The following is a 27,854-nucleotide window of genomic DNA, read 5'->3' as shown; positions in this document are numbered from 1 at the left end:
GAAATGAGAAACTCTGAGTGTGAGACAGGGACAGCACGTGGTTTGCAAAAGCGTATTCAATGTTATAATTGCTTTGATTTATTTTAAGGTACAATATTTAATGTGCTTTGGAATTTAACACTAAAGGAGGGCACTCGGATTTTATGTTCACCAAAAGGGAGTGTGGCTTAAAAAAAAAGATTGGGACATACTGTTCTGGAATGGAACGGCAGCAGCATATCACAGCTTTGGAAACCATCAGGTCCAATGCCTCCTCTAAAGATAAGAAAACGTCCACCCAGAGAGGTCAAGTAACTTCCTATCTCAGGTAAACAGCTATTTATTTGTTCCTGAGGGGAACGGCCAATGTGGGCTTTATCTGTGGTGTGTTCGTGGCACCTACGTTGAAGGGGAGTCCAGGGTTTGCTGTTGGCCAGCTAAGGGAATTTATTACACCAAGGACATAAAAATACAGACGCAAAGCAAATTCCCAAACACATCTGAATTTTTTTTAGCAAGGAGGATTCTCGGAAATGGAAAGGCTGAACCTGAGGCTTTACATACAAGGCATTTCCTCAGGGCAGCACTCCGGTGGCCCCCACAGGGGCCTACTCTCGACTCCCGTCCCTTCTTTGTGTAGATCCTGGAGACTCTGTCTGGCCCTCTCGTTCAGGGGAACAAACTGTCAGGCTGCAGGAGTGACTCCTTAAGCCATAGCTCTCCCCTCCCTTTTGTCACCTGCAGAGGCCACTGAAAGGCTGGCTAAATGGTTTCTATCTAGTCCCATCTGCCTAAAGAAGTTGCAGGTCTTATTTGTTCTGATAGGACTGAGCATTTCGGCAGAAGGACTACAGATCCTAAAAGAGTTGTCCTGAGAGCAGAGGCAGAGCCCCGGGAAAAATCAGCCCACAGCCTTGGGCTATGACAGACACAAGGCCAGACCTCGTCTGGGAGCCAAAGGGGCGGCGCTGCTCCGCGAGCGGCTGCAGGAGTCCACTTACCGCAGTGCGACTGGAAAACCTGTGGCTTGACGACCTGATTACAGGCACTGCACACTACGAGATAGAAGTCGTCATGTGCTGGATAATGGCCAAATAAATGCATATCTGTGGGGGAAATGAAAACAGGTGTTTTTGAAAAAGCAATTAAGTCTCAGAAGGTGTATAGTTTCCTCTTGGAGTTTCCTCAAGGACAGTTTTTCAAACGAGACACGCAGAAAGCAATAATCTTCACTAAAGGGAACGTGGTTCGTCATAATGCAGCTCCCCAACTCTCAGAGAAGCAATTGCCTCAGAGAATACCTCCTCATTTCACTCTTGGAAATGGATGGCGGCTGCTGCTGCTGCTGCTGCCGCTGCTGCTGGTTCAGTCGGTGGTGCTGCGGCTGCTCTGAGTTGCATGCTATGGGGAAGTAGCCTGTTCTGAGAGATCGTGTGTTAGCCAATGAGGCACAAGCTGTTTTTAAAGGGGGCCTCTCCCAAACCCATTCTGACTTAAGTGGAGGTCTCTCAAGTGAGTGAGTGGGTGAGGGGCTCTGGGGAGAGAAAGGGGAGTCACCCTGGCCTCAGAAGTTGCCCATGTTCTCCATCATGTGAGGGAGATCTTGAGGCAAAAGGAATCCTCAAAATAAAAGACTTGATTGCTGCCACCATTATGCATTATTCGTTTGACTAATATTTACCATGTGTCTAAGTGTGCTGGGTTCCACACTAGGTGCTGGGGATAAGTGGTGAACAAGAACGAGGGCCCTGCTCTCTTGGTGCTTACAGTGAGGAGGGAACATTAAATAGATAATCACACAAGTCATTTGGTTGTAATCGTGGCACGTGCTAAGGAGATGTGCAGGGCCCCACAACAGCACGTGGACCTCACCTGAGGTGCTGGAGAGACTCCCCAGAGGAGCAGCTATGTCAGCTGAGACATCAGGATGAGCAGGGGTTAGACAAACAAAGGGCCAGGGGAGGAAGGGGAAAGCCCCAGGCCTGCCAAGGGAGGAAGTCGGTGTCAGAGGAACCTCCTGGCTGGGGCAGAGGAATGAGCAGAGCCCCCAGAAGACATAAGCCTTGTAGATCAAGGTAAGGATTTTTGAGCCTGGTTTTAAGAACAATGGGAACCAAGTGAAGGTTTTTAAACAAAGAAATGACAGGATCTGACATATATTATTATTAGTTATGCAGCCTAAGAGACATGAATGCATATGTCCATACAAAAACTTTACCTGCACATTCATAGCAACATTATTTGTAACAGCCAAAAAAAGTGAAAACAACCCAAATATTCATCAACTGGTGAAAGGGTAAACAAAATCTGGCATCACCAGAAAATGGAATACTATTTGGCCATGAAAAGGAATGAAGTACTAATACCTGCTACAACATGGGTAACTCTTTTAAAAAAATTTTTTGTAGAGGGTTTAGATTTTATTTTCTTATTTTTAAAGAGCATAGAAGAGAGAGAGAAAAAGAGGGAGAGAAACACAGATGTGTGAGAGACATATTGGTTGGTGCTTCTCACTTGCCACCAACTGGGGACCTAGCCTGCAACCTAGGCATGTGCCCTGACTGGGAATTGAACTGGTGAACTTTAGGTTCGAAGGCTGGCACTCATTCCCCTGAGCCACACCATCCAGGGCAACATGGGTGAATCCTGCAAACATTATGCTAAGTGAAAGAGCCCAGACACAAATGGCCACATATTGAATGATTCTACTTATACCAAATGTCCAAAATAGACAAAGCTATGGAGACAAAAACTAGAGTAGTGTTTGCCTGTGGCTGGGGGGGCCAGGATGCCTGGGGGAATTAAAGAGTGACTGCTAAAAGGCGCAGAGTTTCTTTTGGGGGTGATAAAATGTTCTAGGATTGATAGAAGTGATGGTTACACAATACTGTGAATATACTATAAACCACTGAATAATACACTTTACATGGATGAATGGTCAAAAGAGAGAGAGCGAGAGCAAGAGCAATTCTGAAGAAACAGGTGGTCACATCTCCTTGTGCACCACTGGGTGGAGGCAGAGCCCTGGAGGCAGCTGGGCCTATCACTTCTTAGCCCAGTGGCTGTGGAGACATTTCAGCTCTCACAGCAAGGTGCTCATAACCATGAACAGAGCTGAGCTGACAGAGAAATTAAGACAGTGTATGCATGCAAATGCTTTGCCACAACCCCCCTGAACAACCTTCTCCTGAACTCCCTGAGCCCTCCTTTTCTAGACACAACTGGTGTCTTTAACAAAAACCACCAAACACAATGGCTCCCTCAACTGCAGCACTAGGCCACAGGGAAGAGCTGAGTTCATCATGATAATGGGGATGGCTCATTTATAACCAAGCAAATGCTTTAATGGAGGCATGCTTGGCTCTGTGCTCTCCACTCAGCACAGCCAGCCGTGCTTCTTAGAGGAAAGTGGTATTGACACGTGTCATATGCAAGAAGCTGAGACCACCACGGCCCTGGAGGAGATATGTTACTCGAAGGGTGAGACCAGCTCTCACTGCAGGGTCCTCCTCAGGTTTCAGGTGTGTGAGGATGTGGCTTGCTGCCACAGTGCATGATGGGGCAGGGCTGGACACTAGGGTGCACTGAATTTCTAATTGGTCTGTTGCCCTGGGCAAGGCCTGTTATTTCCCCCCTAGGACTCGCCTCTGTTTCCACTTCTGACTAAGACTTCTTCCCGGAAGGGAGCATTATTAGTCAGTGCCTGAAGGGTGGGGAGGGCTGTGGAAACAGGCTGAGAGCGAATGAGCTGTGACAAGAGTCCTGAAGCGTGACAAGGCTCCTGCTTGGCCCACCCAGTGTGTCAGGGGCCCCCGGTTCAGAACCTCACAGCATGAAGAGGATGCCTCTCGCTTCTTAACTGCTGTTACCCTCCTGTTTTACATTCTATTTACAGGTTATTTTTATAACATACATTTTTTAAAATAACAAAAGTGATCCATGTTCTTTAAAGATATATTTGAAAATACAGAAAAGCCAGGAAAGAAATAATAAAAAATCCCTGGCAACCTTTATTAACATCTTGCATCTTGTTTAGATTTAGTCACATTTTATATCCAAGAACACGTAACACTAGGAACGGGCGAAGGCACTTATTTATTCAAGGAACATTTACTGAGCTGTCTTATACCCTTTCTGCAATAGATCAAGCTCTAAAGGAATAAAAGAAATTCATTACTTAAAAACAAACAAGAATTAACAATAGTTTCTTGAGCACCTACTCTGTGCCAGAAGCTCTGCCAAGGGCTGGAAGCTGACACCAGACACTACAGGGTGTGGGGAGTGTGTCTGTACCTTTGCCATACATGCCAGCCAACCTTGGAGGCCTCTCAGGAGTCCACTTGATGTCCCACTGTTTCTGTATTTTTTCAGAAATCAGCAGAGCCTCCACCTCTGTGGCCTCATACACCTCTTACACTGGGAGTTGAGGGTAAAGGGTAGGCCAGCCAGAGACTGGCCACCTAAGGGTGTGTTCCTCTCCGGGCCCTTCACTCTCCTGGGACTTTTCTTGATTTCCTCTAGGGCAGATTCAACTTTTCACACGTCTGCTCAGAGCACGTCTTCCATGGAAAGTGAGGGAACCTGCTTGCCTACTTGATTCTTCCTCAGTGGAGCGACCTCAGAACCTCCTCTATAGGCAGCTTGTTCTGAGAGCCAGGAAGATGGGGAGCAAGAAAGGCAGAAGACCACCACTTCGGGTGGGTGAGGGGATCATGGTCAGTGCCGTTTGCTTGAGGATGAGGAGAAAAGATAGGAAGAAGTGAAAACTAGTACACCCAGCACAATGAAAGGTAGTCTATTAATTAGTTCACTCTCTTTGTCTCAGTTTACCACCCAAATAAAACATTCAGTGCACAGTGAAAAATGAAAACAGTGGTTTGTTGAGATGGGCTTGTACCAGCTTGGGAGAGTCAACTGTGCATGTCTCTTTCCAACTCGTTCAGCAATAACCATGGTGGTAGCTTGAATCAGCCATCTGGGAGTATTTACACCATGGAAATGGGCAAACAATACAAAGCAGGTCTTTCTTTTAGAGAACTGTTTGTTAAACAATTACCAGTGCACTACTGAATAAACATGGCAAAAAGAGAGAAAGCAAAACCATCTGTAATGACACCACCTAGGGATAACCACTATTGACATAGGAACATATATCCTTCTAGACTTTGTTATGTGATAATGTTACCTTAGTTAATCCTCATGATTAACCTACGAAGTTACCATCATCTCCACTTTCTGGGCAAGAAAACAAAAGTAAAATAATTTGCTTGAGATCCACAGCAGCAATTTGTAAAGTAGGATGAGATTCCAGGACACTGACTCTGAAGCCAACATTCTCTCAAGTTATCGACTTAGCATGGCAGCCTTGGCCTGCTCCACACAGCATGAGGTTCTCGCAGGCCTTCATTTGCTCCCAGCTTCCCCAAACACTCCACCACACCCCTCCCTCTCTCTTCTCCCAGAAGGCAGGGGAGGGAGGAAGAGAGGGGACCAAGCTCAGCTGTGATGGAATATGAGATTGCACTTAGGACAACGGAACAGTTTCTATGAAAGTAAGATAACTCTGATTTCCAGTGTAGCTGGTTAACAGTTTTGTAAGTCAGCACTGAAAAGGAAATGGACAGAATGGGAGTAGCATTTTATTCAAGATAAACAGCTTTCTGAGGGATACACTTTGGACAAAGCCATGTGTATGTACAAACTTTAGTTTACATCCGGGATTCACTTTTTGAAAGTGGCTGAAGTAAAGGAAAAGGCAGCCTCCCCAACTCACTATTTGTTAGGACTTGATTCTAAGATGGGAAGACAGCTGGTTTTGTGGGTTTAGGATCAAATGAGATGCTGTGAACTTTCAAATTTGCCTCTGGACACCTTCCGAAGCTGGAGACTGACATTATGAAGCCACAACTGGTGAGAGCTCAAAAGACGAAAAACTTAAAGAGTGAATGAGGACTGATTCCTTCTTTTTGCGAGTGGGAATGCCAAGTAAGGCACAGGCTGCATGAGAAGATGCCGGCCACAGGCCTGCTGTGGCTGCAGTGGGGCAGCGCATCAGCAACCGGTGGTACCCGTGCTTGCTGTGGGAAGGAACGCAAAACACACGACTTTGGGTTTTAGTTACTTGAAAAAAAAGGGAAAGCCCTGGAAAATGGCTTGCTCTCCCTAAAAGTCTTTTCCAGTGTTGTGAAACCACCTCAGTTGCTATAGGAATTACAAAAATGTCAAGGTAGTAATACCCTATTATAGCAACAATTTCATTTAATTTTAAAATGATGCTTCCCTTTTTAACTGACTCTACAAAATATAGAAATAAAAAAAGTTGAGATTGTATTTATGTCATTTCAACACTCCGGGCCCTTTCCAGGAAGGCAAATGTGAGTCCTGCTTGAAATGGAAGCCTCTGCCCGTTGCGGGGTGGGTAACTGGCACAGACGTTGGTAGAAGCGAAGGACGTGACAGCCCTGTGACGAGAGCCAGGGAGCCGAGTGTTACTGGACTTCCTTGGAAAACTACCAAAAAGATGAGCTGGCCACTGGCAGCGGTTTTGATTTGTGGGCTTCCACTTACATAAACTCAGGCGTGGGAAATTACTGGGAAGAACAGTCACAGTGTTTCAAGGACACACACGGCCGCCTCCAAGCAGATTTGAATCTGGACACAGAATGACACCTACAGAAATGACGTGTGTCACATCTGAAGGAGTGCCTCTCACACTGGAAGAGGCTGGTCTTAAGTCTTCCCTTCCCTCATTAATCTTAATATGCTCATTATACAGTTTTTATTAATTTGTCTTTTCTCTCTGCTAGTGGAGTTTTTGGCTGCATTTTAATCACTAATGTCAAATGGAAAGCTTGAGGGGATATAAAAAACATTTCTCCTTTGCTCTGACAGGGTGATTCTACTTGTTCCCCAACCCCAAATCTTCAATTCATAGAACAAAACAACCTGGGGTCTTCAAAGCAGTGACATCAGACCTGACAGAATGTTCAACTCCCCTCTAGGAAAGTTAAAAAAAAAAAGGCAGCCACTTTCCATTTTCCAGGCCTCTGAACACCCAGGGCCTGACTGTGAGGGCTTCAAAAACAGCAACTGAAACACGAGGACTGGAAAAGCAAGCAGTGCGCGAGCGCTCCAGCATCATCGATGAGGGCAGGCAAGTGTGTGCGTGGGGGCGGCAGCACTGAGCCTTTCTTCTCACACAAACCTGGGCCTAGAAAGGGCCCCTGCCTCCTCTTGCTGTGGCTGGGCTGGAAGTCACCCCCTTGCAAGGCTGGAGCCAGGAGCTGGGCCTGGTGGCAGGTGGAAGCTCCCTATTATGCTGCATAAACCAATCCCTCCTGATCCCCAATCCAACCAACCCACGAACCCAACCAACCCACATGGCCACATGAGACCGCACCATCCCTCCATCCTAGTAGCGCCTTTACAGACAGCATTCACTGTCTACTGAGGCAGCGGGGTGAGAGTGTTCTCTCAGGCCTGTGCCACAGGTCAGCCCCTCTCACCGACCTTTCCTCTGGCCTCCACTAGACCTAACAGAAATCTCATCCTGCAGTCCAAGGAGGGAACAGATGACCCCAGGAGGTGGCTGTAGCCCAGAGTTTACAGCAAAAACTATGAGTTGTGGGCCTTGTAAAAAGCAGGGCCTGAGACCTGCGCCCTGGAGTCAGGCAGCTGAGTTGAAATCCGAACTCTGCTGTTTGGTGTCATAATCAATCCACTCTAAGCTTGTGTTTCCTCATTGGGAACTAAATGACTTCTATAAAGAGTATGGTACACAGTAAGGATGGAAACAGTACAATGGATTATTATGCATGGCTTTCTTCCTGTCTCTTCCATTTGTCTGGGACGCCTTCTTTGACTGGCCCAGAGGAGAGGGAGAGCTCCCTGCATGCCACCCCCCAACACACACACACACACACACACACGGCTGTAGCTTTCCTAATGCTGTGGTGATTGGTTTACCCCTCTCTCACCAGACTGGGATCTTCCTGAAGACAGAAGTCACAGGAACCATGACTTCGTATTTTCACAGTCAGCCCGTCTGGCACATGGTAGCTGCCTAATAAATGAAGTTCTCAAACTGATTTACTCTTGAGTCCCCTTAATTTTCTTTTCTTTCCCAGGAGGAAAATATAAATGATTTAAAAAATTGCCCTAACATCCATATTATTATCTAAGATTACAAGATCAATAATTGTGTCTATTTGTTCATTCTCTGAGAAAAGGGCTACGTGAATCTGAGAAGGAGGCACACCCCAGATGGGCCACCTTAGTGAAGAAGTGGTTAATCTCTGCTCTCACCATGCTAAGCTCATGAAGATTGTCTCCTTTCTCCTTTGACACACACAGCCACTCCACACCCCATGTCCTGCAATGGCCTCTCAGAGCCAGTGTGTGGGGTGGGCTTACAGGTGTTTTTGGGGTGTTCCTTCTGGTCCCATTTCCTGCTTCTTCACCCTGGGGCTGCAGGGTGTTTCGAACATCAAGACAGTGAGTACTGCAGAACCTGAAAGATCTAGACTTTGCCCTCCCTCCCCGGTTTAGCTGTGTCCTGGCTCAGCCCAGGACACGCTCAGTGATCTGAGTCCAGCCTGGTGGAGGATCTGACTGGCTGGCTGTGCAGTGATATCCCTAGCAGCCAAGAGAATCATTTTACAAAGGGCTCCCCTTTGCTATGCCTGGCTTAGGCAACAATGCCAACAATTTATCCCTAAAACTGTTCCTGAGGATGTAAACTTATACCTGGTTCTCTCTCTCAAGCGTCTGCAGGAGAGCCAGGCTCCTCCCTCGCCAGTCATACACATCCTTGTCCAACACTCCAGCCAGGTCAGCTGGCGGCTTCTGGCCTGACACCCCCAACTCTGGCCCTCTGGACAGATGGGAAACTAGTAACCACTTTGGCAGGTTTCTGAGTCCTGATAAGGCGTCCTAGTGAAGTTATTTCTACAGCAAGGGTTGTTTGGGCTTAGAGATCAGCTGCATGGGCAGGACAGCCCATACCTGCTCACCACATTGGCCCCAGTGCCCTAGGCCACCAGGGGAAATTTCTGCGTGGAGGACAAGAATAGGAACAGCATTTTCAACCAAGGACTTGTGCAGTTCACTATGACTCAGTTAGAGAGAAGAAAGACATCAACCCAGTGGGGGAAATTCTAGTCCCTTCCTCGGGCTTCCCGCCTAGTGGTACTTGAAGGGTAGGTAAGTAGAGACCACTCTGAGTCACCAGAGTCATCACCAGACTCCCTTGTCTCTCAGGGCCTCCCACTGGGGTCACTAAAATGTTTAAACGTTCAGTTAAATGTGTATGCCCACACTACCTCGAACTTGAAGACTACAGTTTAGATAATATTTGTTTTCCCAATATCACTAGGCCTCCATGTGCACTTTTTCTCAATGTTTCTTCAGTAGGCCTTGCTCTGTTTCTCTGGAACAGGCTTTTCCCACGGTGAGCCTCACTACCTGTGTGAGGCCAGCTTCCAACTGATTCTGGGGCAACCTGTCATCCCGGGTCATCTCTCGGGTCCATCTGCGATGCGTTCCTTTTCCAGCCCCACTCACAGAGATCTTCGTGAGGTGGAGGCAGGCACCACATTTCAGGGAACAGGCCAGTGGGTTGAGGAGGAGATGACCCACAGATGATGCTTTTCTCTGCAAGAAATGTGATGATCAAAGAGAATTTTCAGACTGAACGGAGCAATGATACTGAGAAGAGCTGAAATGGGTCGAGGGGAATCGGTGGGACCTCTGGTGTCTTTTCATGTAGGACAGTCCCCTTTCCTGCTGTGGCAATCTGACTCAGTCTGGAGGATGGGCTAACTGATCCCTTAGTTCCTCTCTGGCTCTTCAGTTATGACGACTGGTCCAACAGGGAGGGTGTCAGGAGAAGAACGAGCAAGAGGGGAGGAAGGGGAGGATACCACATCCATGTTACGAACAGCACAAGGTCTGAGTGGTTTACTCCTAAGAGGAGTTAGTGAAGGCCATCTATCTATATTTCATCTATCATCATCTATGTCTCAGCTACCATAGCTCATCTATCACTTCTACCTTATCTATCATCTCCATCTCTATCTATTTATAGGTATCCATCACATCTATCTTACCTATCATCTATCTCTATCATCCCTCTCAGTCATCTATTTTGATCTACCTATCCTATATATCCTATCATATCTATCATCTCAGCTATCTATTAACTACCACTCACCCTTTTCTATGTATCTAATATTGTATCTCTACTCACCTATTATCTGTATCATCTCTTTCTAGCTCATCAATCATATCCACGTCACCTATCACCTATCCATATCTATCAATTATATTTCATCTATCATCTATCTCTATCATCACTATCAATCATCTATCTTTCACATCTATCTTTATCTCATCTTCCATCTATTAGTTACATCTATTTCATCTATCTCACTTACCTCCAGCCATCAAACATCTCTCTTGATCTATTCTATGTGTTTATTATACCTGTCTCTATTTCCTCTATATTGTCTATCTATCTATATCATCTGTTGATCACATATATCTACTATATTTATCTGTCTCTATCTCATCTATTAATCATCTACCTACCTATCATCTAACACCTCCATTTCCCCTCCCTGCCTCATCTCTCTGCCTGGCAGAGGAAGCACCACAGTTTTTGAGCACCATCATTCTGAGGTGAACTCAGTCTCAACCTGTTTTATGATACACTAACTGCTACACTTCTTGGTGACAAGGGTGATGTAGCTTTACAAAATTAAACACAAATTTAAAAAGAAGAAAAGAAAAAAAAAGAAAGCTAGACATTAGTAAAAAATATCAGTTGGTGTTCAAAGGCTAATTAGGAACGACACAAGAGCAAGGACCAAGCCTCCTGCGCGCTTCCTCTTCCCCACGCCAGCACAAGTCTGTTCATGCAGTAGGAGCTAAGCAGATGCTTGAATGGAAGTTCTTGGAGGCAGCTGGATTCAGCCTTCTCTCTGAAACAGACTTTAGACTTAAAAAACAGTGGCTCTGAGGCTTACTGAAGAACTTGATGTCCACTGTCTTGCTTCTTGAGATTCACGAGCCAAAAGGTTTTCATTCCATATGGATGAAAACAAGACACAGAGCCCAGGCAAAGGCACAGGGTAGGGCTGGGGTAGCCAGCTGTCTGTGGGAGTCCAACTGTGTGTACTGAAGGCTTTCACAGTGCTTCCAAGACCAGGACAATGAGAGAAGCACGTCCCCTTAGGCCTTCCGGCACTGTTTACAGACTTGAATTTTAAAAAGGACTGAGGGGGCCAGGCAGCATCTACCACTGAGATTTCTTAGATAACAGGTTGCTGCCAGGCCATACTGCAATAATCTGAGTCCATGAAGAAGTCCTCCAGGGGTACACCATGAGTGTACGAAATGTGATGTTTTAAAAGGCACAGGCAGAGGTCTTCATGAGACAGCCTCATGGCTAGCAAGTCACTGCTACTAATGCCATCCAGATCATGCAGGAGAGACCACAAAAAATGCCACCCTGAGAGCACCCCCATCATTTCAGACACACCAACCCCTGCTCAGCTGTGGGCTCCATCAATGCTCTGCCTGCACATTCAGGGATGGAGAAGAGGTACACGCTTAGAATCTGTCAGACTGTGGCCAGAACAACAAGCAGGCCCAATGCCTGGTGGTCTCAATGAGTCCACAGCAGTGGTGAGCTGATTCCTATTCAGAGGGCCTAAGGCAAGAGATTCCTGGATCCTGTGGCATTGCCAGTGGCTTGTAGCAAAACAGAGTTAGCTCTGGCTGTGGTTTACCTGTAACTGGCAGCGACCGTGACATTTTTTTCCGCAGAGGGCGTTTGTTAAGGCAGTGGAGCTCCTTGCAAGTGCCCTTAGACATTACAACGATCACCCAAACAATGCCGCCCGCCACAGCTCAGAGGTAAACAGGCCATGTGGCTCTGCTACAAGATGTGTCCACTTGGCACAGCCAGAGGGCAGTGGCAAGAACTGCTTAACGTCTCTGGGAATCAGTGTCCAAAGCACTGGAGCCACTGGGACAGCCAGACTGTGGGAAGTGGTTGACAGATGTCTCAGGCATTCTCTGAGGAAAGGGCTGCTTACAGGGAGGACAGAGCCACTCCGGGTGGACCTGTCATTGCACCAACGCTCATGAAAAACAGAAATGTGCCTTTGTTCTAAGAGAACAAAAAGAAGTGCTCGAGCATCTCATCACATCCAGGCTTCTCTAAGCAGTCACACACACCTGGTGACTACTAGGGTGGGCTGGAGCTTAAGGCCAGCAGCTTTCTGAGCTCAGAAGCCCAGGAAGAAAAAATGCACCATGAGAGGATTACAGAAAGCTGTTTTAAGGTAATGGAAGATAGGATCGATCAGCTGGAGGAGAAAAATCACAGTGCCTTCAATCACAAATCAAGCATGAAGCTAGTTCTGTGCCCGAGGAGAAAAGGGAGACTCGGAGAAGTTCAGGGACTCTGGGATCTGGCCATACCCCTGGGCACCTTCCACCACGTCCACCCCCACCGCTCCTCCTTCCTTACCCTCCTTCCACAATCACCAGAAGTCCTACACATTCTTCCAGGCCAGCTTTAGTGCCACCTCCTCCAGAGGTCTGTCTCCGAGTCCCGCAGAGGCAATGAATGCTTTCTCTGCATTTGCACAGCCCTCTGTATTTACAGCTACACTTGGCCCACTCCACCTGGTGTTTACCGTCGGTGGTAGATCTGCCTGCCTTCCTCATTTGTACACCAGTGGTTCACATATGGATTCAGGCATTCAGTAGTCAAAAGTTAAGATGGCCAGAAACACGCTCAAATGCTTAAAAGAGTGCCCATGCACCAAAGCTGCCTTATTTTGGATTAAGAACCACCCGGGAGACTTAACTGAGGGGTATTGGGATTAGCAACACATTTCCACTCCGCCTGTAGCTGGCTGTGCAGCAACGGGCCAGCCCCTGACCCTTTCTGAAGCTCCCTTTCCTCTGCTGGAAGGCAGTGGTCGTACTTCCCCAAAGGCTGCTGCAAGGGTTAAATGAGGTAACTTACGCCCATGCCATCTCATGGGCACCTCATTAAGCACCCATGGGGTTGAACTAAACTTTAGCCTGAACTGGCCAAGGCAAAACACAAAGAGCCTCAGCTGAACCCTTTTACAGAGGCCTTGAATGAAGCTTCTGGAGTCACACTGCTAAATTTAAATCCTGGTACCCCCTCCTCGGGGAATTCTCAGGGCTTCAGTCTCCTCATCTGCAAAACGGGGATGGTAATAATAGGGAAGCTGTCAGGATGAGGTGAGGGTAACAAATCTGATGTGTGGTACTTGTGAAGCTCTCAATAAGTGTTAGCTATTATTAAGACTTAGAATCAGATTTTGCATGGAGGGACTTTAAAAAAAGACAACCACCCTGCTTCACTGGAGCAAAACAGTGAGTGCTGAGAAACAAATCATTGTTAAAAGCCACCAGACCTTGAACTTTCGGTTTACCACGGGGCTGAGTGAGCAGTAGATGGGGACTTCTCAAACTGAATTCTACCTGTAATTTGGTGGCCAAGTGTAGATGCTGGAGCTTATCCCAGATCTGTGAAACGAGATTCTCTGAGGGCAGAGTTCAGGAGGACGCATTTTTAACAAGCTCCCCAAGGGATGCGACAACTCCTAAAATTGTCCGATCAAGGCAACTATTAACATGGAGACACCTGGCCGCTCGACACCACTGGTACATCCCTGTGTTAGTCTGGAGCTAATGGGACCTCCTGCTGGTTAAAAGATTCTGTTAGCCAAGGGGGAAGGTTGTGTACAAGTAGGGGTGTCACTGCAGCACCCCTGGCATGTGGCTTGGTATGCCCCTCTTAGGTACCCCCAGGTATAAACTCTCTGGATCTGTGGGTTGGAAACACAGTTCAGCGGTGAGATGGAGCCAACGGGAACCGCTCGCTCATCAGAGCCAACTGTGTGCCTTCCTTCCTTCCCAGCTCCACATTTAGCAACTCCATGTTGGTCGTTTGAAACTCACCATGATGGGAGTATTTATATCTTAGAAATCAGCAAATGCTACAAATTAGGGCTTTTAAATTTGTGCCGAGAGCCAGTATACCAGCATAGCCCTGGTTCTCATCCGTAATAAAGTCTGGAGCCCAACTCTGTGCAACATGGTCCAAAGCACTATACTTAGATCTTTGGATGGCTTGGGGCCATTTAAAGCCTGGTTTCTGAAAATCTACCTAAAATATGATGTTAGTGGTATTCTGGTATTTTAGTCCTTATGGCTTGGCTCAGGAGAAAACCTCCTTTGTGCTCTGTGGCCATTCCCTAAACCGCAGCACTGGGCTGGCCATCTGGCAAACTGCAGTCTTGATACCCAAGTAGAATGGAGTCTGGATGCTTCAGGGCCAATCCCCACCACCACTGGAAAAACAGCTCTGTTCTCCTAGGGCTGCCCCGTGGCCTTCATACCTGCAGGAAACTAATCGACAAGTGCAGAGAGGGCTGAGGTTCTACAATAAATCTCCCCATCCTGAGAGCAGGGTTCAGCTGCAGTGGTGGCCCAGCTGAGCTTCAGCCCCAGTCCCCAGTCTGCTGTTCAGATACCCCAGCTGCCTTTCAAAAGGTAACCCACTAAGAGCCATAAACCCTGCAGCCAGCCCTGTTCAGCAGATACGCTGGGGAAACACACACTTTTCCTTTGAGTTCCTCTACTCAGCAGTCAGGTGAGCCAGGGAGGATTCAATCCAATTTCTCAGTGAATCCTACTATGCTCTGGAAGGACACGGTTTGAAGAATCTATTTTTGTGCTTTTATTTACTTAAGGTCTGCCTGCCTGGGGAAGCTTTTTCAGAGTGCCATCAAACTGCCTCTCACTTACCAGAAAAAAAGGTTCCACCTTCCTGGAGTACTACCAGCAGCAGCCCAACCGCTTGGCCTTTACTTTTTGGTCCTAGCAGTCTTGCCCCACCCCCACCCCCTTTCCCTAACCTCCTTAGCAAAATGCCATGTGCAGCCTTGGGGAGAGCAGTTTTGGGAAGATGTTTCCCCAAGGCACTGTGGCTCTGGGCTCCTGATTCCCAGCAGCAAGGGGCTCCCTCCAGCACCTGGCATAGCTTTTCCCATCTAAGGCTGCCCAGAGATCACATATATTTGTTTTTCTGGTTAAAATGCTGTTCTGATACAGACGTACAGCCCATCTCCGTGGAGTTTGCAACTGCAATTCGAGGCTTCCAAGTGTAAACTGCTAGAGACAGGGCTGGGGGTCTTTGGTCAGCCTCATCTGTCTAGAAGGGCTACGTGCTCAGAAGACGAATGTACTCAATGTCCTCAGGCCCTGGGGCTGTCTGTACTGGTAAACTTAGACCTTCTCACAATGTTATTTTCTACCTCTATGTCAAATCTACCCTTTTGGGTCACCATCCAGCCAACTTCAACTTGGAACCTCTACAGAACCCCAGTGCAGGTCACATGTCATAGAGTCCACCCACTGGCAGTGGCAGGTTACAGAGGTGTCACGGGCAGCTGGAGAGGCTATGGGCGGAGGCACAGGGCACACCTGCATTTACACCACAGGGCTTTTTAAGGAATAGCCTGAAAGCTCCTCTTTTTCTCTTTTCTGGCTCCTCCTTAGATTCCCTGAAACCACGGATGTGCTCCACCCCCTCCCAAGACACAGACCCCACCCAGGGGTGGGGGTTGTTGAAGGGATAGCTCCAGCCCTGGTTGTTGTGAGAACACAGAGCTTTAGCAGTAGTTGTGAAGCTTCTGGCCTCTGTTAGGAACTTGTCCAGACATGAAATCCCTCTGGCTGCCCAGATCACCCCTGCCCTCACTGGCAAAAAGAGGCAACGGGACAAGGCCTGCAATTTTCTATAGCCTACTGAGGGTTCAAATCTCCCAGGAGCTTTTAAGGGATAGATTCCTGGGTCCCCGACAGACTGATAGAATTGGACATTCTGGGAGTGAGTCCTCAAAAATTCTGGAAAAAGCTTCCCAGGTGATTTTGATGCAGCTATTCAACCTGTGCTGGGCTAGACCCCCAAATATCCCTTCCCATAAAAACATATATTGCTTTCATACACTTTCTCTCAGTTGTGAACTGGGATGGGGAAGGGAAAACACAGGGGTGGGACTCAGATGCACAGTTCGCCTCTCCAGCCAACAGAGATGGGACTATGGTCCTGTCCCCTTGGACCCAGCTACGTGGCCACCAGTTTACCCTTAAGGGGACCTTACAAGGTGAAGGATGAGTGTCACCCAAGTTAAGGTATCAGTGCCCTGCAAACCTCTAATGGACACGACTTCAGGAACAGGAAGAGGAAGAGCAGCCTCGACCCACCTTGTGTCAAGATAAGAATCAGAGTATTTGGGTTCACAGGGACGAGGAGAGCTCTCTTGGGAGATGACTGGAAATGCCCCCACTCTCCCCCTCCCATCCCAGAGGAAAGTAGCTTCTCATTCCCACTAACAGACAAGGGGTAGGATTTCAGAAGCAGCCCCATGAAACCACTTGCCGGCCAGTCTGGCATTTCTACAAACACTTATTCCATGTGTTAGATGCCCAGGGGCTGATCTACGCTACATCCTTAAGGGGAAGGATTATTAATGAAGTAATATCATTGAAAACAGCATCAGTCATTGCAGCCAACACTTGTTAAGTATTCACTCCCTGCTAGGCGCCATGATATATGCTTTATACTGACTGTTTCATTTAATTCTCACAATAGCCCTACAGGGGTGATAGTATCTCCATTTTATAGATAAGGGAAGTAGAAACTCAAAGAGGGTAAGCTATTTGCTCTCAGGCTCACAGCTTGAAAACAGAGGAGCCAAAAAGTGAGGCCAGGTCTGCTGACTTAACTCCTAGGCCAGCTGTTTTCTCCCAAGGAAATGGCAGCTCAGAGAAAAGGCAATGGGTCAGAAGTGACAGGACTCCAAGGTCAATTAGGAATAAAGACCTGTGGGGTAGCATTTACCAAATGTCCAAGGACTGAGAAAGTACAAAAGAAGCATAAGCCCAAGCCCCAGTTCACAATGCGGGCGCAGCTAGGACAACATACACAGCTCAAACAGTGAACAAGCCAGACAGTAGGATGTCCTGATACAAGAAAGGGCTGGGCTCTGCCAGACAGTTAGAGAATAGGAAATCATAAAGTGGTGTGGGAACTAAGCAGCAGAACAGGCAGGCAGGGCCACAGGAACTGCAGGAAGGATCGGTGAACGTGGCTGAGGCGGCAAGGAGCTGGCCTTCGGAGGGTGGTTTTTGTAGGCGGGAAAGCAGATGTGGCAGGCCCCTGGTGCCGGAAGGGGAACAGTCTGCTTCCCAGACTTGGGAGGTCCTCTGTGTAGGCTGGCAGCTGATGGCACCTGGGCCAGCTGGGCACTTGAAGCCACTCAGTGCAGGAAAGAGGAGGCTGTGGGCTCACCCACTGGCCTCATGCACTTGGTTACCCATTCATTCATTCAACACTTATTTAGTCATTGATCATATGTGAGGCACTGAAGTAGAGAGGAATGAATGAGGTGATTCTGCCCTCAAGGAGCTCACAGACCACAGGGAAACAATACAATACGGGGCACAGAGAGCCGAGGAGGGGCACTCACATTCAGCAGAGGAAAGGGAAGGTCCCAGAGCAGGGTCATCTGAGCGGAGTTTCTAGGTGGTCTAGGGTAGAGGAGCAGATAAGGCAGTGAGATGGCTCGTTAAGGGTACTGTAGGTAGCTGAGTGTAGAGAGAACAAGGATGCCAGGAGGAAAGGCAAGGGACATGGCCAGCGAGGTGGGAGGCAGGATTCTACTGTGTGCACATGTGTGTGAGGACAATGTGAAGAACCGGGATGCGTGTTTGTTTTGGAAGCAATTCTGAACTTGCCTGGACAAGCCTGCAGTAAGAAGGCTGCTGCAGGGGTCTGTCGGGAGGGTGGTGACACCTGACCTGGGGGCAGTGGCTACAGGGATAGAGTGAATGAGGGTCCCAAGACAGTCAGCAATGAGCCACTGTGGGAAATTTAGAGATTTCTGGCTGGGGTTACTGGGAAGAGGGGAAGGTAGATGGAAATACAGCAGGAGGGCAGGAGGCACTGCAGACTGACATGTGTCCTTTCAGAATTCCTATGTTGAAGCCCTAACCCTCAATGTGATGGTATTTGGAGATGTCCTCATTGGAAACCAACCACACGCTGACACCCGATCTTCAGGCCTGCAGAATTGTGAGAAATAAATTCCTGTTATTTAAGCCCCTGTTCCATGTTATTTTATATGGCAGCAAGAGTGGACTAAAACAGATGGGGCAGATCATTTGTTTTGCAACGATTGAGTCTGAGCAGGAAGCAAGTTGGGGTCAGAGAGAGATGGAGACAATCATGAGCATGCAGACGGTCCCTGAGCTGGGAACAGAGCAGGGGTCAGCCTGTGAAAGGACACTGCCGATACCTGGGTTAAGGCTGAGACTTGAGGATCATCAGCCAGGAAAGGACAAGAAGAGGGTAGGGGTCGGAGAGGGAAGCTGAGAAGGAATGTGCAGAAGGCGCCAAGGAGGACACAGGCCACAGGGTCCAGGGCACAGAGACGTGAGGTCGGACTGCGAGGTGTCCATGTCTCTGATGACTAGGTCCAAAAGCCACTTTGGGACCTAAGTGGGGTGTGGAAGCAAGTGGCTACTGCTGGGTCATGAGCAGCTAAGGAAGGGTGACTAGTTTGAGTGTAAACAAACATCAGAGTAAGGTTTTAGTTTGCAAGAAGCCAGGAGAGCCTTCTCTGATCTTCTCATGTATTCACCTGGCCTCCAGGGGCCTGCAGTGCTATAGTCTAGGGCTCGCTCTCTCTGCACAACCTGCATTCAGTCCTCTAAAGAACACTGTGAAGGAGGCTTGCTCAGGTCCAGTTTACAGGTGAGTAAACTGGGCCTTGGAGAAGCAGTTACCTGCCTAGAGTGCCGCGGCTAGTAAATGGGGCGGGGATTTGAACCCCTGCGTGTCAAACTCCATTATACTCGCTGTCCTCAAAGAACCTCTCCTGTTCATGTCCTCCTTGAAAGAGCCACCTGTATGGACCCCACACATTCCCATATAGGCACAGAATAGGACACGGATGCTGCAGCAATGACACCCCAATTTGTTTTCTGTTCCTCGTATCCACACCAGTGGGTGTTCCCCGCCCACACTAATTCCAGGCTTGGGCATGTGACTTGCTTTGGCCAGTGGGACAACAGCAAAGGTGACACAGAGACATATAAAAGAGTACTTATACATTGGCTTTGTTCGTCCTCTCTTGCTGATCTTTGGAACCCTGACACCTCAGGGGCAGAAGCCCAGGCTGGCCTACCATAGACTGTGATGAGCCATCCCTGACCAGGTCACTCCAGATCAACCAGCCTCCTAACCACAGACAGTGAGTGAGGCCATCTAGACCATCTGGGCCAAGCTGAGCTGCCCACACCAGAGAACCACCCCGGTGACGTTATCAAGTTTTGGAGTGTTTGTTTTGAAGCATGAGCTGACTGATACAAGTCAGCTTGAAAGAAGGCCCCCAATCAGCTTCTCCTTCCAGTTCTGAAGCAATGCAAGCAAATTCTTGGATCTCTGGTGTCCACAGACTTCTTCAGCAATGAAAGGGCCACTACAAGAATACGACACTACCCTTGGCCTGGAGGGACCCTGTGCTCCTGGAAGGAGCGGGGAGAGGGATAGTCTTCTGCGTATCTTTTCTCTGGGACACTCAGTGAACCAGTTCCCAGCCAGCAGGCAGCCCCTGACAGGTTCCAGGTTATTTGGGGACAAGGTGACACAGTAGCATGCTTCCACCATGTTGTCCCCAGCCCAGTGTTTTTCCACTGAGGAGAAAGAAAGAAGAACATCTCTCTAGCGAGAGCAACTGCAAAGGCTTTGAGGCAGTGTTTCATCAAAGGCGCTGGAGGAGCTCTTCTGGGAGACTCTGCAAAACCCAGCGATCTCCAGCAAGGCTTGCTGTTCCCGTTTCCAGAGAGGCATAAAAATGAAGGAGTCCCCCAAATGCGAACCTGATCAGTGGCACTTTGATAAGGTGACCACACCATTCCCTCCTCCAGTCCAAACCCACTCTCTGTGGTGAACTATTGCGGGAAGGAAACATCAACTAATTAGAAGCATCTCTAGGACATGAGAAAAATCAGCACCTAAAATGCCTGAGCAGAGAGAATTCCTTGTTAGGAGGAGAGAAAACAAAAAAAATGCTAGGATGTCAAGCATATTTATAAAGGGAGGAGGAGATAAGAATTAATTAGGACAGGAGCTTCTACCCAAGTGACACAGAAGACACAGTTATTTTTTGCTACTATTATAGACCAAGTGCCCCTTCCAAGTGCGGACAGATGCCTAACGCTGATCACTATTTTGAAAAATGACTTCTGGTCTTCGCTAGTTCTAATAAAGGTGGTTCTTTTGTTTACTCCCTGTTTATAAAGCCCGAGCCACCACTCATCAATAACACCAACGTCTGGATTATTCATTTCTCACTGGCCAACCCACGGGCCATACAATAATATTATGGAGCCAAAATATGAGGCATTTTCTTCCAAGGGAGTATGGACATGCCTTTCCAGTACCGTAGAGCATGGCCCTTTAATAATCTGGCTTTTGATGGGCAGGGCTGATGCCTGCCTTCGGGCAAGGCAAAGAGTCCAGAGGGGCAAGAGGCCTGCTTCTCATTGTCCCCCACCCCCACCATTTGCCAGCTGTGAGGTTTTGAGCAAGTCCCCTTACTCTTGAGAAAATTCAAGGAAACAAAGGAGTTAGTAACTAAAATAGTCTTTTTTAAAGAAAATTTGTGGCAAAAAACATAACATCAGATCTACCCTCTTCAATTTTTAAGCATACGGTACATACGGTACTATAAGCACAATGTTTTACAGCAGCTCTCTAGAACTTTTCCACCCTGTGCAACTGAAACTTGACCCCCATTTCCTTTCCCCAGCCCCTGGTAACTACCATACTAATTAGCAGTCCGTTTCTACGAGTTCGACTGCTCTAGATAGGTAGGTAAAATGCATGATATCCTCGAGGTTCAAACTTACTATATTCTTATAATAACACCAGGTTTGCACTGTTGAAATGATAAGTTATCCTCACAAAGATCCTCATTTAATTCTCAAAAAGATCCTGTGAACTAGAACATCATTGCTATCTCTTTTTGAGGTAGAAGGAGGTGAGGGGATGTGCCTAAGCTCACCTGGGTGTGAACATAACCAACACGAAGTTGTTTCTGCACAGTTAAAAATTTTTATTTTTGGTAAATAGGTTTACAGAGATACTGAAGTCACTGAGGAGGATGGTGGAGGATGGGGCAGCAGGGAGAATAACGAGAGGTGGTATCTGAGGGGATTACCTTTGCGTGGTTGGATGTGGTCCTTCACAGCAGAAAGGCAGGAGGCCTTGCAGCTGGGGGACCTTGATCCGGTTCTGGCTCTATCTGTGCTCCAGGCACCCAGGAAACAAAAATGAACACACCAGCAAGGTCCCTGACTCATGGAGATTACATTGTAGCAAGGGAGACACAGAATAAATAATAAACAGTTCTAATAATGTTTAGTATGTAGAAGGGAAAGTATTATGGAAAAAACACTTGAGTACATAGGGGATTGGGAACACTAAGTGGGAAGCCTAGTAGGAATTTAAAAAATTTTATCACTGAGAAGATGATATTTGAGAGAAGACTAAAGAAGGTGAGGAAAAAGCCTCAAACATGAGGCAGGAAGATACCCAAGCAAAGGGAAAAGCTACTGCAAATGTCCCGAGGAGGGGTGAGCTTAGAATGCATGAGGAAGAGCAGGAAGGCCAGTGTGGTTGGAGAGGCACAAACAAGGGCCAGGGTAGAAGGCCATGAAGCCAGGAATTGGGGGAGGGGCAGCATGAGGAGGCCAGTGATGGCTCTGAGTGGCATGGGAAGCTACTGCAGGGTTCCCCACAGGCGTGTAAAGACTCGGAGCAGAAGGCACCCACACTAGAGGGAATGGCCTGGGGAAAAGAATGGGTAAGTCAGGAGGGCTGGCTGAAGGCTGAATAGAGAGGCTGGGCTCAGGCCCTCCTCTGTAGGTTCCCTCTAACCTTCTACCTCTTCCTCCCCAGCACCATCAAGGCATTGGAGAAACTGCTCCAGGCCAGCTCCGGTCAGGGCAGACGGCAGTACTGGACGAAAACAGGGAGTGAACTGAAAGTCCCTGTCCTGAACAGTGGACCAAGCCTCAGCCCGAGGCTCCATGGTTTCTACCTCTCAGAAGGAGAAACAGAATGGCCCTTGTGTTTTCGGCAGGGTGGGCCTAAACCCCCTGTTGATAAAAATCACCAGGCAATTGAGGAAAGACTCCAAACATGAAAAAGTGAAACTGAAATCAGGAGGAAAGGAACTTAAAGGAAACAGCTAATTCGGAAAGAATTAAGAAAACCTAGAGAGAGAACACAAACCCTATAATTAATATCACTAGCGATATAAGACACTGTATTCAGAAAACAAGGTGCTCTGAAATAGAATCAGAATGAGAAGAATTCTAAATATTAGAAATATGTCAACTGAAATAAAACATTCAGTGGAAGATACTGGAGAACAGTCAAGAAAACAGTGCAGAACGTAGATCAGATTCACAAAAGATAAGGAATACGGAGAAAAGGGAAAGAAGTTAGAGGTCAGTCTAGGTCGGCCAGCATTTAACTAATATGGAGTTCCAGAAAGAAGGAACAGAAGAAATGATGAAATAAATAATCTAAAATATGAATACATACCAGAATCAAAGAAAGCCATCTTCAGACTGAAAACTCCCAATGACTGGCCAACTCAGTGAATGGACCAAGAAGAAAGGGAGCAAGAGGGAGGGAGGGAGGAAGAAACCATCCAAGGCATGTTATTCTGCATGATGAACGGGAGACCTCCTAAACTTCTAGAGAGAAAACAGGTCATTTGCATTAGACTTTTCATTGGTAACATTGGAAGCTGGAAGGCAGTAGACTGCTACCTTCAAAATGTGGAGGAGAAATTTTTTTCAACCAAAAATTCTATATCCAACTAACCGCCATTGTGATTGAGGGAGAACAAAGGAAGTTTCAGACCCATGTGGCCTCAAGAAGTTGCTTCCCACACACCTTTCTCAGGAGCTGCTGGAGAACACACTACCCCCAAATAAAGGGGTAAGGTATAGGAGAGGAAGCCCTAGGGTCCAAGAAAAACAGGGATAGAAAACACAGAGGTGCAGGGAAGGGGAGCCCTCGGATGATGCCTGAAGAGTGACAGGTCTGGGCTGGAGCAGGAGATGGGGGATTCAGGGTCTGTGCAGGGCAGGGCTGAACGGAGAGATAGATTACATGACCCTCGTAAGCATTTGCTAGACGTACAAGGGGTATTTGGAAAGAACATGCCATAGGTATGTAGCAAACTAAGCAATCTCTTAAGGGCAATTAATTCTGAGAAAAACAGAAAGTTGTGTAGAAACAAAGTGTAATTCCAGTGTAATAGTTGGTACTCTAGTGAGTACTAATAGTGAAATTATCACTGCACTGTAAACACTGACCACAGATTTCACCCCACCCAATATATAACTGTGCCAGGGAGGGGAGGGGAGGGGAGGGGAGGGTGGGTGCTGCAGGGTCAGATTCCTCTGATAGGAAGTCAGCAGGCAGTGTTTAAAGCCTATAAACCAGATAATACAGCACGAACCTCTAGTTTATGGAGATCAATACCGAAGAAGCAGCTGGGGCTGGAGAGGAGCCGAGAAGGCCACTGCTGTTTGACTTTACCACCGTGTTTTTACAAAACTCTGATAGAACAAAGCTTACAGTGAATTTAAAAACATGTATTCCAATGGAATAATTTTTTATCCTCACCTGAGGATATATTTATTGATTTTTGGAGAGACAGGAAGAGGAAGACAGAGAGAAACATCAATGTAATTAGTTGCTTCCCATAGGCGCACTGACCAGGAATCAAACCCACAACCTTTTGGTTACAGGACAATGCTCCAACTAAGCCACACCAGCCAGGATTTCCCTGAAATTTTTATATTAAAAAGCTTTTAATAAGGAAAATGGAGCAACAAAGCAACTCAAAATGAGTGAGATTAAGGTAGAGGAGGACAAAGAGGAAATACTATGAACTTCTCAGTGTGATTCAGATTCAGGACACACGAATGTGATTTCCCTGCTGCTGACAACTTCCAAGCGCAGTGCCCCTGTAATGTGTGCTCCTCCCCCACCTGGTGCACAAGGACAGTCCACCACCCTAAGGGAGGGGTTCAGACATGAACAAGTTTCCCCGAATGACTGTCACTCTATCACATCTGCTCTGGGCAAGTGGAGGCCTCCAACTGGGAAACACAGCTGCTGAGACTTGCCTCCAGCTGTGAGCTGGAATGTTCAGGAATGTTCTAGAATTTTGCTTCCTAGGCAGGAGAAGCCAAGAACTCTAGGAAAAAAGACGGTGTGGGGAGCAGGGTGAGATGCAGCTGATGACAGGTATCACAGTGACCTTAGAGTTCAGAAAACAATCAGGGAAGAACAGCTCTGGGTCACTGGTCAGTATTTTACCTCAGCTGACAGAGTTCACAGTGAAAGTCAATCAACAGGGGAAGCTGGATGAAGAGGGTGGGAATGACGTTTTAGTTAACTGAGAGCTTGTCCTCCAGACATAAATCGGCAACATTTCCCCACCAGACTAGGAAATTCAATTATGCTGAAGTTGACTCTCATTTCTAAGACCTGGGAGTGGGGTGGGGTATTTAGAGACCCTAATGAGAGCAGAAAGTAAACAAATATTTAATTGAAAACAGAAAAGTCAACATGCACCCTTTACCTACTGTTGATACAGGAGAAGGCAATTTTAGTAAGACCGAAACAATTCCACTTGAAGATTGCTGTATACAAACCACATGTAAATGAAGGCCTACTGCTCAGGGTGCAGAAGAAAATAAACCACTGTTGGTTGGTGGTTTCTTCTGATTACACTTAAGTAAATGCTTAGAGATTATGTGTACTGAAGATAATTGTACTGAGGTTATGTAAGAGAACAGTCCTCTACTTAGGCTAAAGTAATTGGTAAAGTACCATTAAGAATGTAACTTCCCCTCAAATGGTGTAGAAAAAATATTATGTGTGACTATTTAAACCTATATGTAGATATGTACCCATATATCTCTATTATCTATCTATCTATCTATCTATCTACCATCCATCTACCTACCCACCAAGCTTTGCCTTGGGGAGGTGGCTGGACTGGGAGATTCCCAGGCTCCTTTCGACTTTGGTTCTCCATAACTCCGGTTACATCACTGTCTAAGAGAGGTGAGTCGTCAGCAAAGGAGAGACATAGGGCTCATGTGACGGCAGAAGAGTCAAGTGGTTACGAGCATGGGTTCTGCAGACGGAGAGCTGGGTTCAAATAGCCCCACCGTGATCACGGTGAGTTATTTGTCCTCTCTCACCTTCGGTCCCCTTCTCTGTAAAATGGAAATGAAAACAGTGAGGATTAAATGAAACCATACATGTGCAGGCTGGCATAGAGGAAGTCAGTGCTCAGTAGAGTTAGCTGTGATTATTGCTACAGTTCTCACAGTACTTATATCAAGTGGTACTTGGAACACTTTATTTGCCCTTTGCATGATGAATCCTCTACGTTGCTTGATGCCAGGGATGCAGTTTTGCTACACTGTGACATTGCACATATTCAAAATGCTAAGCCCCAGGCACCTGCCACTGGCCATTGTGGGGCACAGAGACTTGCCTCCAGGCAGCCGGTGTAATTCTATGAATCTTTATAATACTGAGGTTATCTCTTCACAAGGCTGTAGTAGAATCTAAAAACTACATACCATTAAAATTTCCTTATCAAAAGTCACTAATAATAGTAAAAGGAAGAGAAAGGAGCAGAATGATTCTGGGACTCAGTTTCTTCATCTGTGAAGTGGTAATAAAAATACGGCAACTCCTCTGATTTTCTCTGTGCGGTGGTTGAGACACGTAAAATGGACTGACAAATCTGAGGGTATTTTTCAGCTGCAGAGCACACAACATGCAAACCCAGTTGTATGATCAGTTAGCTACCTCATGTGCCCAGCCAACTATTCTTTTTTACCATCCAGAAGTCCTTCCACTGGCCACAGCAGTAATGGGGTGAAGGCGGGCAAGTGAAGTAGTGAAAGTCCCCCATCTTTACTTAAAGAGATAAGCAAAACAACAAGCAACCCCAAGCCCAAATCCAGCAGCTAATGAGTTAATAGCATCTTCTCCATTCACAGAATAGCCTTTAAGAAAAGGCCTTTACATGCCAATAACTGAAAAATCTCCAGAGAAACAGTGAGTTGTTGATGAAACCCCCCTGCACAAGAGGGTGCCAGTCAAAAGCTTTACGGAAACACCCAGAAGCTCCAAGCTGCTTGTGTCACATTCTCCAGTGCTAAAGGCCAAGGATCACCAAACATTTGAAGAATGCCACCAACAGGAGAGAGACTGAGACAACTGCCAGGAATAGAGAAATGTGGAAGCCACCGAATGAGCGAAAGAAGACTCCAGAAAAGCTATCATTAATATTCTCAGAGAGCTAAACCAAAAGCAAGGTGCAGTGGTGAGGGAAGAGTAGAGAACAATCAAGAGCTCTTGGAAATGAAAAAATATGATGGGTGAAAAAAATTTTAATGGAAAGTTTGCAAGATAATATACAGTAAACACTCCAAAAAAAAAAAGGCAAAAAGACAGAAAGTAGAAATGGATAGTCTTAGAACTAAGACTGGAGACTATGTCCAGATATCAGACATAAGGTCCAATGTCTGACAAACATGTAGGAATTCCAGAAAGAGAACAAAGTAGATGGGAAGGAGGAAATCACTGTAACACACACACACACACACACACACACACACTTCCAATATAAAAGGACCCATCTGTGGAGTGCCCAACTCAAAGAAAGATAATGGGCCTCCACGGCACATTATCAAGCAACTTTAGATCCACAGTGATAAAGAGAAGGCCTTAAAAGCTTTCAGGGGGGAAAATGGGTCACATGCAAAGGACTGGAATCTAACATTAAGAATGGCATTAGAATTTGAAGACTACAAAAACTGAGGGAAAATTATTTCCACCTTTGAATATTCTGTAACCACCAAATTTTAATAAACCATAAGGGCAGACTAAAGACATTTTCATATTTCAAGGACTCAAAAATCTTACCTTCTATGTAGTACACACCTGGAAGATGTGTTCTACAAAACAGGGAGTAAGCCCAGCAGGAGGAGCAGGCCAGGCCGGGTGGGCGGGGCCTTGGAAGGCAGTGCCACGCAGGCAGGCCTGGCGTCTGATTGGGCTCCAGCAGGTACAGGGGACTTTCGGGGCTACCTGACACGTCTGACCAGCGGGGGGAAATATACTGACAGGACATGCCCAGTCTAATGGGGAAAATTCAGGATACCCACACAGAAAAGAATGCGAATAAAAACATGAAGCAATCATTACGTTTCAGACAAGCAAGCATTCATATCTGAGAGGGTGTAAACACCCATGTCTAATACTGATGAATGAGGATGCAGCCCATACACACGTTACACGTATTTTAAAGAAAGACAGAGGTAAATGATGCTCCTTAGCTCTGCGGTGAACTAGGACACAGGTGGCCCTTACTGGCTAAACCCTGACTCTCCATCCTGTGGAAGTAAATACATTTGTAAAATACTTTTTATTTTTGGATCATTCCTCACTCTCTTAACTCCAACTACTTACATTTGAAACCCAGAAACCAAATAAATTTAGATCATATGGTGCCCTTCACTTTCTGAACTTGGTATCTGATTCAGGAAGTAAATAGATGCAGGTACTTGATGTTTACATAAACTTAATGTAACCACAGACCCTTAACTTGGGAACTCTGACACAGCCATAGAGAAGGGATGGG

At 46.8% G+C, this 27,854-nt stretch overlaps 1 protein-coding gene across 5 annotated transcripts in view; it reads right to left on the bottom strand.

Annotated features, from left to right (window-relative positions):
- The window catches only part of ATXN7L1 (ataxin 7 like 1), a 234,002-nt gene that overhangs the window by 164,119 nt on the left and 42,029 nt on the right, over positions 1-27,854 (bottom strand). For all 5 annotated transcript variants that reach the window (XM_037057053.1, XM_037057049.1, XM_037057050.1 and 2 more), the window contains exon 3: positions 981-1,085. In XM_037057053.1, the coding sequence (XP_036912948.1) occupies positions 981-1,085 (105 nt within the window). The remainder of the gene's footprint in view (positions 1-980; positions 1,086-27,854) is intronic.

Source organism: Sturnira hondurensis, unplaced genomic scaffold (genome assembly GCF_014824575.4).
Source record: "Sturnira hondurensis isolate 20B ecotype Veracruz unplaced genomic scaffold, ASM1482457v3 Scaffold0009314, whole genome shotgun sequence".
NCBI lineage: Eukaryota > Metazoa > Chordata > Mammalia > Chiroptera > Phyllostomidae > Sturnira > Sturnira hondurensis.
Note: the sequence above shows the minus strand (reverse complement) of the source record. Positions and strands in the feature narration are given on the sequence as shown.